Source organism: Urocitellus parryii, chromosome 3 (assembly GCF_045843805.1).
Source record: "Urocitellus parryii isolate mUroPar1 chromosome 3, mUroPar1.hap1, whole genome shotgun sequence".
NCBI classification, from domain to species: Eukaryota; Metazoa; Chordata; class Mammalia; order Rodentia; family Sciuridae; genus Urocitellus; species Urocitellus parryii.
Window position 1 is genome coordinate 214174301 of NC_135533.1, and position 13204 is coordinate 214187504.

The window sequence follows — 13204 nt, forward strand, 5'->3', positions numbered from 1 at the left end:
GAGATTTTGGCTGCATGGGCCACCTATAGGGATAAGCCTAAAAGAAAGATGGTTCGCTGTAGCACTATCTGGCCTTTGTATGGTTTTTCTGAATTATTATACAATCTTGGGGTTGAAGTTGGTCCATCAGGGATAGAATATGTGAAAGGGATTCTGTCTGTACAGGCATTGATGCAGTTGCGTGATACGTGATCTAAACTGTCAGGAACTAAGTTGAAGGTGCCAAAAGGCACTGCCTCTGGTGGGCAAGGACAGCAGGACATGAGAAGAAAGGGATTTAAATCTTTCAACCCAGTGCTGGCACTTCCTGTGCTGTTTCTCATCCTGGCCCCAAGAAGCTGCAGATCATCTCACTGTGATCAAGGACACCAGCCCCAAACTGGGTGGGGGGGAGTCTCAGAAAAGCTGTCTGGGCTGTAAAAAAAAATGATTAAAAAGAACCTGGCCTCTGCCTGCCTTCCAGCTGCTTTTGCCCGTGGAAGGTGGAGTTTGCTGGTCACAAAGGATATGGTACTAGGTTCCAGCACTGTCAGATCATGACATGGGGATACGGATAGTCTCCCCTGCTAAGATCTGACAAGAGACCCTATTTGGCCATGGGATATTCATCACTGGGACAAAGCAATTCTTGCTATAATAGCATTCCATCAAACTGAATGCCTGCAGAATTAATAACTGCACCCAGAAAAGATAAAGACAGAAATTGAGGCCCACCTGTGTTTTTTAATAGGCAGCCTCTGCAAAGAGATGTTCCAGGAAGCTTAAAGATAAGGGTGGAAAGGGCCTCCTCCAGGGCACAGCATTATGCTTAGTATAAGAAAAAGGCCCTGAAGGAGCCTCTGGGTACAAGTGACAGTGGGAAAACTCACTTAAAGTTAAGGCACTGTGATAAGGATAATAGAGACAGGTCAGGCTCAAAAACTATCCTGTGCTCCAACCCCTGAAATGTAACCTGGGATTAAGGCACAGTTTTTGTACATGCTGGCTTGTCCAAACCTCTCCTGGGATAAAATATGTTGTGTAAATAATGCACAGATAAAATTCATAAGGTCTGTTTCCAAATGTGAATTTTAAAAAGGGTCTGAAACTAGAAAAGATAAAAAAAGTTATAGGTATGGAAATATATTTTAGTATGGAAATTAGAAGGTTAAAGAAATATTCCTGGATGAGAAATTATTTTGTCTGGTAATATTCTTGGGCTAAAGTCCAAGATGGAAGTGGGAAAAACTAAGGATACAAAGAAGTTTTGAAAGTTTAGGTCACAGAAGGTTTGAAGAAGGAAAATCTCAAAAAGTTTTTGTTTGTGATTAAATTAGCTATAATTAGCACAGAAGTTAAGGTTATTTGAACTTTAATGGACTGATAAGAAGCAAAGTCTGAAATGTTGATATGCTCTTATCTATTGATTATACTTTAGTTATAAGAGATTTAAGGCTATGCTTTGATTTCTGTAAACCCAAATGTTGATCTGCTCTTATCTATTGAGATAATTTTCTTGTATTTTTTAGGTTTTATTACTAGGGGAAACTAAGTCTTAAAGGAATTAGAGTTTGTACCTGTTTTAAAGTCTTAAATGATTACTTGTAGCTGGTTAAACAACTGTTTTTAGGTTATAACAATATAGTTGACACCCTAAATATATGCAGTTAGGTATATGTATGCATCTGAGAACTCTATGTCTGTCTAAGCTTTGGCTAAGTGTTTATATGTAAAAGTTTATAAAATGAAAGTTTATGTAAGTTTACTGGTAATATAACCAATAAGTGCTCTCTTATTGTATTTGACATAGAAAGGCCACACTGTCATTTGAAGATCTGTCTCATATCTGTTTGCTTTGGTTAAGTCAATTTCTGATAATTAACACTGTTTGCTAAAAGTTACAAGAGATTTAAGGCTACCATTTGATTTTGTTAATCCATGCAGACCTGTGATTATTGTTACAGTACACTTTGAATTCCAAATTATACTTTAATTATAAGAGATTTAAGGCTATGCTTTGATTTCTGTTAACCCAAGCAGACCTGTGATTATCATTACTGTGCACTCTGGATTCTAAATTGTGCTCTAAAAGTTAAGCTTAGTTAAATGTAAAGCTCAGAGAAAACTTTGCCAAGTTGGGGTTCTCCAAACCAAAATTAGGTGTATCAAAAGTCTGGAAATAACAAATTTGGTTGGTATTTATTTGTGTATTTGATTAGAGCTGGGTGAAGTAACCTGTTGTCAATAAGTTATATATACAATTTTGTTACTCTTCACACTGAAATTGGAATTTAAATGTATTTTTGCAAGGTATTAAGAAAAGTCTGATCTGTTTAAAGGTGATATTGTAAAGCCTGGAAGCATTCTGCCACTTTTTCCACAAAAAAAGAAAGTTGAAAGCTCTTTTACCCTTTGATTCAATTTTCAAGTGTATTGTTATATTGTGTTACTTGTGAAGAGCCCCACCTTACCTGAGATAAGGCTCTGTCTCCCACTTTATTTCATGTTAGAATGGCTCCCAAACAGGCTAGACTTCAGTTCATTTAAAATTGTATTTAAAAGATTGATTTTATTGTAAAGATTACTGTAAGCTCAAACAGGAAATATAATATATAACTAAGTAAAGGTTCAAGATTATAAAAGTCATTTTTCTTGGTTCATAGCTATTACACAAATTGAATGTTTTTGCTACGTTAATTTTGTTTTGTATTTTCCTTGTGAACATTATAACTATTATCTATTAGTGTTGGTTCAAAACTACTGTTAAAAAAAAACCTGGGTTAATTTGAGAAAATAAGCCATTAGATATCATGTAATACTGATTTCCAGTACTAATACTAACCCCAATTAAATGAAAGTGGTATCAAAGATATTGATGTTAAAACTTGTTACTCTTCTTTAAGACTGTGAAACTGGCTTGCTGGGTGTTTAAAACTAAAAACTTGGAGACCAAAGTCAAGGAAGTAAAAGGGTCAAGGAAAAAGCAGCCAATGTTTTTGCCCTTGCCCTCTTAGGTCAGCTGGAACCCGGAGGTCAATGGGACCCCTCTCAGGGCCCTGCAACTCTAGTGAGTCCCCCAATCAGTGGATCAGGGAGATTGAGAGGACCCCAGAAGACAGGAAGCCAACCAGTGCACATTCTATGAAGAGAAGGGTCACTGAAGATGGACATTGCTGGCCAATGGCACCACTGGTAGAGGAAAGCTAAAGGATCCAGGAAGCTTCCCACAGGTCCCCAAGTGTGACCTCTTAGGAATCTCAGCTGACTTTTAAGAATAGATAGGAACAAGGTCAGTTTTGACCAACCTGCTCTTAGACACCTGGGAGGAGAGTGTAGCCTAAAAGCACAGTCCTACATGAATATTCAACAGAAAAAATATTGGGTTTTTAAAATTTGTTTGTTTGTTTTATGTAACTCAATATGTTCACTTGTATCAGCCCTACCAAAGTGAGAAAGCTGGAGGCTATAAAGAAAGGGTTCTTGGGTGAGAGTGCCTAAAAGTAATGACCACAAGAGTTGCAAATTTGTCCTGAGTTAATTTGAGTCTGATTTTGTAGACCTACCAATTTTCCTAATCTCTTACATTGATGATCTTTTTTCACTGATAAGATTGTGAGTTACTGTCCCCATGGTTTTCAGAGACTGGCTGAAATGCTAATTGTTTTTGTTCTAATTGTTTATACAAAAACAGCTTTGCTGTCTTTATTGATGTCTTAGCATGATCCCTGTCCTATGTGTAGGCCTTGTCCAGTCACCTGCCATCTGCCACTGTGGACCTCTGGACTTCTCTGATGCTGAATGCCCTTAACTGTCCAAAACCCACCTAATAGAGAACAAGGACTTTGGGTTACTTCCCTCAACTTTACCCCCTTTCAGCAGGAAGTAGCTTGTAGATATCATCACCCACTTTCCATAGAAATGGAATGTAGAAATTGACAGCAGGGAATTGTAACAGGGGTTCACTTTGTGGCTTTGAAACTGACATGTTTTTTTTTCTTTTTCCCAAACTTCTTTTCCCTAAACTTCTCCTCCTCAATCTTTTCCCTGATCTTCTCCTTCCTGATCTCGCCTTCCTAATCTCATTTTCTCTGAACAGCTCTATAAAAGTTCCCTGTTACTGCTGATGAGCAGAATCATAGCCTTTGGGACAGGGGTTTCCCGTGTTTCTCCTTTGCTACCAAAGCAATAAACCTTCTTTTTCCTTGTTCTCAAAAGTGTGTCCTTGTTAATGGATTGGCATTGGGGACAAGGACCAAGCTTTTGGCAACACATGGAGACAGTAGAAAGAATTCTCTCTTCCAGCTCAGCCCAGGCCTCTGAAGCCATTGAAATGAAAGGTGGCTCTTCTGGTTTGAGTGAATTAATACTAGAGTTTCTTTTTCTTTTTAGGACTGAGGACACATGCACTGATGATTTTCTAAAATATCCCAATGATGTCAGAACACTGATATCATCTAATCATGCCAATTTTGTAGATATTGAAACTGAGTGTAGTGCATGGCACTGTGGCATGGAAAGGATGTGGCTTTTCAGTAACAGGGCTCAGTATTTACTATTTACTTTATGGGGCATGAGTGCCACTCCTTTGCCTCTCAGTGTTAGTCTAGAATACAATTCCAGTGGTTCTAACAACATGATCAGGTAGAAGTCGTTGTCTCTATATGAGAGAGTGTTGTCTGAATGTTTTCTTTTTGTTATTCACCTTCTCTAATTTACCTTCTTCAGACAGATTTCAAGGGAATAATTGCTAAGACAGAATCTCTGCTTCAGTCTCAGATTTCGGGGCACCAGCGTAGAAAGTTTATGTTTAGAGAACTGAAATCACTTGTCAAATTTTACAGAGATGAAAAAAGAAAAATCAACTTTTAAAACACATTTTAGAAAAATGTGGTAAATTAAAGATCAGATTCTCTCACTCACCATGGATCCCGTCACGTTGATTTATTTTAGAGAGCATAATTGAAATCAAATGACATATCAATGAAGGGGAGCTTTTCTATCAATGAGTTTCCTCAAGGCCTCCTTCATGTCCCTGTTTCTCAGGCTGTAGATAAAGGGGTTCAGCATTGGAGGGACCACAGAGTACATCACAGAAGCCACTGCAGTCTTCCTGGGGGAGTCAGTAACTAAAGAGCTAATATACACACCCAACAATGTTCCATAGAACAAGGAGACCACAGACAGGTGAGACCCACAGGTGGAAAAGGCTTTATACTTCCCTTCTGATGATGGAAGTTTTAAGACAGAGATTACAATATGAGTATAAGAGAAAATGACTCCAGACAGAGGAACACCACCAAATATGCAAGCTGCAAGATATATCAGGACATTATTGATGAAGGTGTCGGAACAGGCCACCTTTAACACCTGAGCAAGTTCACAAAAAAAGTGGGGGATCTCCAGGTCTGTGCAGAAGGACAGCCTCAGCACCATCAGACTGTGCAGCAGGGCGTCCACAGTGCTGATGGACAAGGACAACACAATCAGCAGGAGACAGAAGTGGGGCTTCATGATGACCATATACCTGAGTGGATGGCAGACAGCCACATAGCGGTCATAAGCCATTGCAGCAAGGAGACTGTTTTCTAATCCAGCAAAAATCAGGACAAAGCCCATCTGGCTGAGGCAGCCCGCGTAACTGATGGTCTTGCTCTGTCTCTGGATGTTCACCAGCATCTTGGGGACCGTGATGGTGCTGAAACACATGTCAGTGAGGGACAGGTTGGAGAGGAAGAAGTACATGGGGGTGTGGAACTGGGAGTCAGAGGAGATGGCCAGGATGATGAGCAGGTTCCCAAGCACAGTGACGAGATATATGCACAGAAACAGGCTGAAGATGAGGGGCTGCAGGGCTGGGTCTTCTGTCAGTCCCAGGAGAAGGAATTCTGGAACAGCTGTGTGGTTTGTGGGTTCCATGCTGTTGATGAATCTAGTATAAAAGGTGGGTAACACCACAATATAAGGAGAACACCAGCATTTCTAATATGTTCCCAGGTGACGCTATTCCTGCTCTGGACACACACATCCTTGTAAGATCTTAGCAATAGTGATAATCAGACCCCACTCCAGATTTCTGAACTTCTGTGATAAAGATGAATAGTATATGATTCAACAGGATCTCTCAGAGATGCTAAAATCTGAGAACCGCTGCTGTATGAAATGCTTCTGTATGTTGAACCCAAGTGAATATTGAACTCTTTGTGTTTATTTCTCCTTCAGTACTTTCTCACCTTGAACTTATTTCCAGTACACACTTATTATGCCAAGTTAGTTTTGAAGAGGTATGTCAGAAAATCAGCATTTGTTAACTCTGGAAATGGGCAAATGACAGAATTTAAAAATTATTACAATATCTCGGCTGTTGTCACTACACTAAATATTCTGTAGTTTTATAAAGTAGAAATAATACACAAGGGAGGTGACCTACTGCATCTGCTTAGGTCTGTAGTCCTTCCATAGAGTCCTCACCTCTTGGAAACAGAAATTGCACCAGAGCTCTTTGCACCAAGGTGCATGTGGAGGTGATGACAAGGTAAGGTGGAGGTGACCCATTCTTCCCCTGCCCTGCACAAGGGTGCCAGGAAGTGCCAGAGCATCTTAATACAGTCATCTTATTTAGAAATGGGATTGTTTGAGCTCAAGAGGAAAGTAGTTCCATTATATAGACAGAGCAGAACACTAGCAGAATGAGAACTGAGGAGTTTTCAAAAGGTCCCAAAAAACCCGTCACAGTGATGACTGTGTTAAGCAGGGGTCTAGTGTTATTAATGATGATCTCCTGCATGAATTTCCCTCCCAGGTTCTCCAGGATGAAGCTACAGTAAACACCCGCCTGGTTTACAAAGCGTTGCCTAGGAGACTGCATCACCTGGCTTGCATCATTGTGGAGGGACGCCCGTCATTTCTTCTGGATGTTGGAGGGACACGGATCTGTCACAGGAAAGCCAGAAGGACTGCATGGGCAATGAATTCTGTGCCAAAGACATAGTCTCTTCAGGATCCTCTGGTGTTTCTTTCTGACTACAAAAGATTCTTAAGTGAGGCGGTCACAGAGTGTTTGTAGATTCTGTGTCCCCGGGGACGCAATACCCTAAGATCCTCATTAGACAGAACCTCATTATTTGGGTCCTGGGACTGTGTAAATCCTTCAAGACCAACAATACAGAAGGTCAGGACCAGGGTGGCTGGTCCCCTTGCCTGGGAATCCAGGTTGTCCATGCTTCTCTTCTCCACTTCCTTGTCTCATCTACATTCACAGCTTTGCTCACATGCTGAATGCTGTGCCTTCCTGCTCTATGGCAATAACCTGTCACCAGTTCTGTGTTCAACACAGATGTGTGGGTTAATCTTTCATGTTTCATAATCATATTGTCTAGTTGTGGTTTCAGGATCTGCTTTCTTTCCATTAGGTGATCATTAGTGGAAATTATCATTAATTTTTGATAGTAGTATGAGAAATCAGCATCAAAGGCAAGCATGGAGCTTCAATATTTAGGAAATGTGGACAAAGAGATTGGAGATATGGTCCGGGCTCATGCATATGGCCCTAGAACAGTTGTAAGTTTCAGAATATTCCACCAAAGAGCAACTGAAACAAGCATCCTGATGGCTTCAGAACTTCATTGGTGGTGGTGTTAAAATCAGAAGCATAATATCCATTAAAATTAATTTAGGATGGGCAGACGGAATAGTGATTAGTGAATATAACTGGTAATCTACTAGATAAAAAAAAACAGTCCAAAGATGAAAATAATGAGGAAAAACCCATTTACATAAATTCTACTAATAAAGATTTTTTAAAAGAAGGAAAATAATCCTGAAAAAAACATCATCTTAGCCTATTGTTGCTGCTATAAATTACTACAACAGACAGGAAATTTGTCAAAAAGAGAGATTTATTGGTACACAGTTCTAGAGGCTTGGAAGTCCACAGTCATGGTCACAACCTACATGGTGTTTGGTTAAGGGTCTGGTCTCCAAACCAAGATGGCACCCTGAGTGTTTCATCCTGCAGATGGGATGAATGCTGCTTCTCACGTGGAAGAAGATCAGATGAGCCAACTCACATCTTAGTCATTTCTATGCCATCATTAAACCACTCATGAGGGAAGAAGCTTTGTGGCCAAATAGCATCTTAAATGTCCCACATCTTCATACATTTACAGTGGGCACTACATTTCAATGTAAGTTTTGCAGAGGAGCAACTTTCAAACCACAATCCAGAGAGTCACAACATGAAAATCCACAGCATAAGGAGTTCAGAAGGGGAGAAAGGGAATAAATCACAGGGAGAAGAGGGAATGTCTGGCAGTTAGCATGAAGGCTGCCAATGACAAGCAGACTCAGGACAGTCCAGGCAGGATGGCATTTAAATCAACCTGTATGGATGATGGCTTGGATCACGCTGGTAATGGCGGGGCATTTTATGAATGATTGTGCACAGGTTATAAAAGAAAAAGAGGAATCAGATTATCTTAACGAGAGAAAATGGTCAGTACCTGGAAATATGGAGTTGCCATCAGCTATGACAGGAAAGTGAATATGTATAAAATATAGGAGGATTCATATCATAATATTAAGGAAATGTTAAATTTGTGATGTCTACTAGACATCCACACGGGAGTGTAAGCAGGAAGTTGGATATGCACTTTTGGAATTTAGAGGTGACATTCTCTCAGAATTCATAAATTTGGGAATCCTATCTATCTACCTACTGTATAACTATTTATTGTCCTATCTGTCTAATCATCTATATCTATCTATGCATCTATTGATCTATGTAATTATATCTATCTATGGTTAAATTTTACCTTATGCATATCACAAACAACCATTTCTAATATTTTATTCCAATCAAAATGGACTCTTTAACATTTATCTTACTTTCTTTTAGAATTTCACAGCCACATTTTCTGAATATCACAGTGTTGTCACATACACACATCATAGGCAATAAGTGGAGGTCAGAGTTTTAAAACAAGGGTCCTAGTTGTCAATGTTACTGCCAAAAAAATGCAAATTAACAGAAAACAGATAATCATTTGTGATTGTAACTAAAAATTTTCTAGGGTGTCTGTGTTACAAGAGAGTCAGTCTGGCCGACTAGTGAGCCCCAAGTCTGCAGACAGGAGGTAATAGTGCAGGGGTAGATACAGCAATCCTACTGCCCAGGAGAGACAGCCCAGAAAACATGATCACTTAAATCCACGGCTTGTTTATTGCTGGATTGGCATTATGGTCAAAGGATGGACTCTTTAATAAAAGGTGCTCAGTAATAAAAGCGATTTTCATCTCTTTAGCACATCCACGGCAAAAACAAATTTCACATGGCTTCATCCTTGGGAGAAACAGGGCAAGACTACAAATATCTTTTCAGCCAAAGTAGGAGTTTCAAGATCAAGAATTACTGAGCACAGGCCCTGAGGGAAAATGCTGTCAAACAAACCACATTAAAACCAAGGACTAGAGGGCCCTTGGTACATACTGTGACAGATAAGCAAAGGAGACGCCTGTCTAAAATAAATTCACAATATAAATAAGGATAAAGGATCACTATCACAATTACATAAAGAAATGTTAGGAATTAACTTTTCAATAGAATAAAAATCTAAGTGGAAATAAAGGAAACACATTTCACAAGAGAAAAAAGTGTTGCCTAGTATTATAATGACTCTGAACCTCATCACAAAAGTAAAATAAATTGATGAAATTTTATTGTATATCCACTGCATTGTCTGAAGAAGAGACAGTGTTGTGGGGAGGGTGAGGGATGGTCAGATGATGCACCTACTCAGGAAAGCTCTGTGGGAACCCCAAAAGGTGAACAGTCACTCTGCTATAACCAGTCATCTTCCCAAGTAGATGATTCTTTTATTTCCTTTAGAAGACATGGAGGAGAATCCTGGAACAGGTTTGCTTACAGCAATCGAAAACCAGACACTTTTCTGGGAATAGAAGTCGTATTTCATCAACACCAGGTGTGCTTCTTAGTTTTAATGTCACAATACAGAGCTTAAAATATGGACATTGACAGTTCACTAATAGATTTCACTAATAAAACAAGAAGACTTTTACAATTTTTGTTGCTGTTGGTTACCACATTTTTATTAATAATTGGATAACTAGGAGAATACATCTCTTGCTCAGAATATCTGCAAGATTGGAACTGTGTCTAACCTTGAATTTTCAAAAAATGAATCTTTATGGTGAAATTTTCAATGTTTTTTTGTTTTGTTCTCAATGTTTTGACTATAATTAAGCAAAATATTTTTATTGAAAAACCAAAAATGAGTAACTGCTTTACTCAACATGAATGATCCTGAAAAGCAGGAAGTACTAATGATAAAACTTGGGATAAATTTATTAAACTTGAACTTTGGCAAGTTCAAAAAGAAGCAAATTTATGAAATAAATTTTATAGGGATATCTACAGAGGTGATAAAAACTCATTGAAACCTTATGAAAATGACAGTTTTATATGGAACAAATGATCAAACATTGGCTGTATCAATCCAATTTCTGTCTTTGTGGTTGCCAAGCCTCCTTCTCTATTTCTACTACAAGTCAGACTCTTTTACACTGAAACATGGGATTACACTTGAGACCCACCCAAGAAAGCCTTTTCAAGTCCTCTTTCCTCAAACAAGCAATATTAGCCAGTTATTGTATAAATAAATAAAAAATTATTTGGGAAAGTTCTGGGCCTATGCTTAGGGCCACCATTAAATTCTCTAAGAGATGCAGTCTGACTGATCCACGGTCAAGTCACCTATCAGCTGACCCAGGAATAGCACTCAGTTTTCTTTCTCTAGCATCATGTATAAGCACTACACCTGAATTTGTTGCTCTCACCTGGTGACTTGGGAGGAAACCAGCCCTAGGAAGAGGCCAGCTCATGGAGAACCAATGGAAGTCCTACTCCACTCTGGTCCACTCCCCACCTCAGAAGTGCTAGCAATGCAAGTGATGTCTCTTTATTGTTAGAGCAACATATTAATGTTAGACTTTGCTTTTTCTTATTAGGACAAAAGGCATCTTTACTGATGAGTTTGAATGTCCTCATGACCATCTCAGACCACTGATATCACCTAATCATGCCAATTTTAAACAACATGGCACAGGACATGTGGACGCCATTGTGATCTTAGAAAGTTATACTTGGCCTCTAAAATGGTTCCATATTTGTTCACAAGATATAAATGGTACCTCTTTGCCTCGCAGTGAAAGTACCTCTAGGATGCAACTCACATGGCCCCAGCCATATAATCACCTGGAGTCAACTTTGAAGACATAAAGGCAGCTCTGTTTCAAAATATTCCCAGTCTATTCACCCTCTAGAACTTGCCTTTTCCTTTTTTCATTTTCTTTTTCTTTCTTCACACCCCAGTTCCTCCTCCTTCTTTTTTTTCTTTTGATTTTTTGTTTTGGTACTAGAGTTTGAATCAGGGGTGCTCAACAACTGAGCAATCTCCCCAGCCCTTTTTATATTTTATTTTGAGACAAGGCCTCACTGAGATGCTGAGGCTGGCTTTGAACTTGTGGTCCTCCCTCCTCAACCTCCTAAACCACTGGGACTACAGGCAGGCACCACAGCACCAGACTCAAACTTGCCTTTTTGTAAGAATGCGTCACAACAAATATCTCTAAAATTAGAGTCCTTTACTCCAGGCACAGCTCCTGTGAGAGCACATAAAAAAATTATGTTTAGATTATTGAAATTATGTGTCCAACATCACAGGGATAGGCAAAAGCGATATAATAATTCACTCAGAGGTAAAATGCACCTGGTCATTACAGTATATCATCATTTGGGGGCAGAATGTATGGGCAGAAGATCCAGGTATCAAGGGCCCTGTCACTGTGACATACTCTAGAAACCAAAATCCAAAGCAACTGACCCATTATAAAGTCGATGCTAACCTACTGACAAGTTTCCTCAAGGCCTCCTTCATGTTCCCATTTCTCAGACTGTAGATAAAGGGGTTCAGCATCTGAGGAACCACAGTGTACATCACTGAAGCCACAGCAGACTTCCTTAAAGAGTCAGAGATCGCAGAGCTAATGTACACCCCAAGTCCTGTCCCATAGAACAGGGAGACCACACACAGGTGAGACCCACAGGTGGAAAAGGCTTTGTGCTTTCCTTCTGATGAGGGCATTCTCAAGACAGAGGACACAATGTGAACGTAAGAGAAAATGATCCCGGAGAGAGGAACACCAGCAAATACGCAAGATGAAACGTAGATCAGGATGTTATCAATGAAGGAATCAGAACAGGCCAGCTTGATGACCTGAGCAAGTTCACAGAAGAAGTGGGGGATCCCCAGGTCTGTGCAGAAGGACAGGCGCAGCAACATCAGTGTGTGGAGGAGGGCAATCACCACGCTAATGAGAAGACAGAACAAAACCAGCAGGACACAGAGGCGGGGATGCATGAGGACTGTGTACCTCAGTGGGTGACAAATGGCCACATAGCGGTCACAGGCCATCACTGCAAGCAGAAAATTTTCCAAAGATGCAAAAACTATAACAAAGCAGACCTGGGAGAGACATCCTGTGTAAGTGATGCTCTGATTCTGTGTTTGGAGGTTCACCAGCATCCTTGGAATGGTGCAAGTGCTTAAACAGATATCATTAAAGGAGAGATTGGAGAGGAAGAAGTACATGGGGGTGTGGAGGTGGGAGTCAGAGCTGACCGTCACGATGATGAGCAGGTTTCCCAGGATGGTGACCAGGTACATGGACAGGAACAGGCTGAAGATCACTGGCTGCAAGTCTGGGTCGTCTGAAAATCCCAGGAGTAGGAATTGTGAAACAGCTGTGTGGTTGTGGGGTTCCATGTTGGTGAAGATTCTGGTGGGAAAGGCAGGGTGAGGAGACCATAAAATGTGTGGACAGCAGCTGCAGCATCGGGAAGGTGTCAGAAATGTAAAACTTTGGTCCCCATTCCAGACAGACTCCCGATGCACTCTGGGGAGGACCCCAAGTCTGCTTCAAGGGCTCTGGATGACTTCAGTGTGTGCTGAATTTTGAAAAGTTCATAAAGCAAATATCTTTCCCTTGGGCACTGTGAACTTCAGTGAACATCCAGACAATGTTTTCTGCTCTTTTTCTCTTTGGATCCTCTTCACTCATTCCTTTTTCCCCTCCAATCCCTCTACAAAAATCAGTTTTTACTGAATGCTGATGGTGTTCCACTTATCGTGCTAAATATGAGAAGAAACAA

The 13204-nt window shown here is 40.1% G+C and overlaps 2 protein-coding genes across 2 annotated transcripts; both read right to left on the reverse strand.

Annotated features, from left to right (window-relative positions):
* Window positions 1–4956: 4956 nt before the first annotated feature.
* LOC113198989 (olfactory receptor 7G2-like) lies at window positions 4957–5898 on the reverse strand. The gene has a single exon (XM_026411871.2). The coding sequence runs from the start codon at window positions 5893–5895 to the stop codon at window positions 4957–4959; it is 939 nt and encodes a 312-aa protein (XP_026267656.2). The 5' UTR covers window positions 5896–5898.
* Window positions 5899–11879: 5981 nt separating this feature from the next.
* On the reverse strand, window positions 11880–12818 carry LOC113198949 (olfactory receptor 7G2-like). Its single transcript, XM_077795818.1, has one exon. The coding sequence runs from the start codon at window positions 12816–12818 to the stop codon at window positions 11880–11882; it is 939 nt and encodes a 312-aa protein (XP_077651944.1).
* Between the last annotated feature and the right edge of the window lie 386 nt (window positions 12819–13204).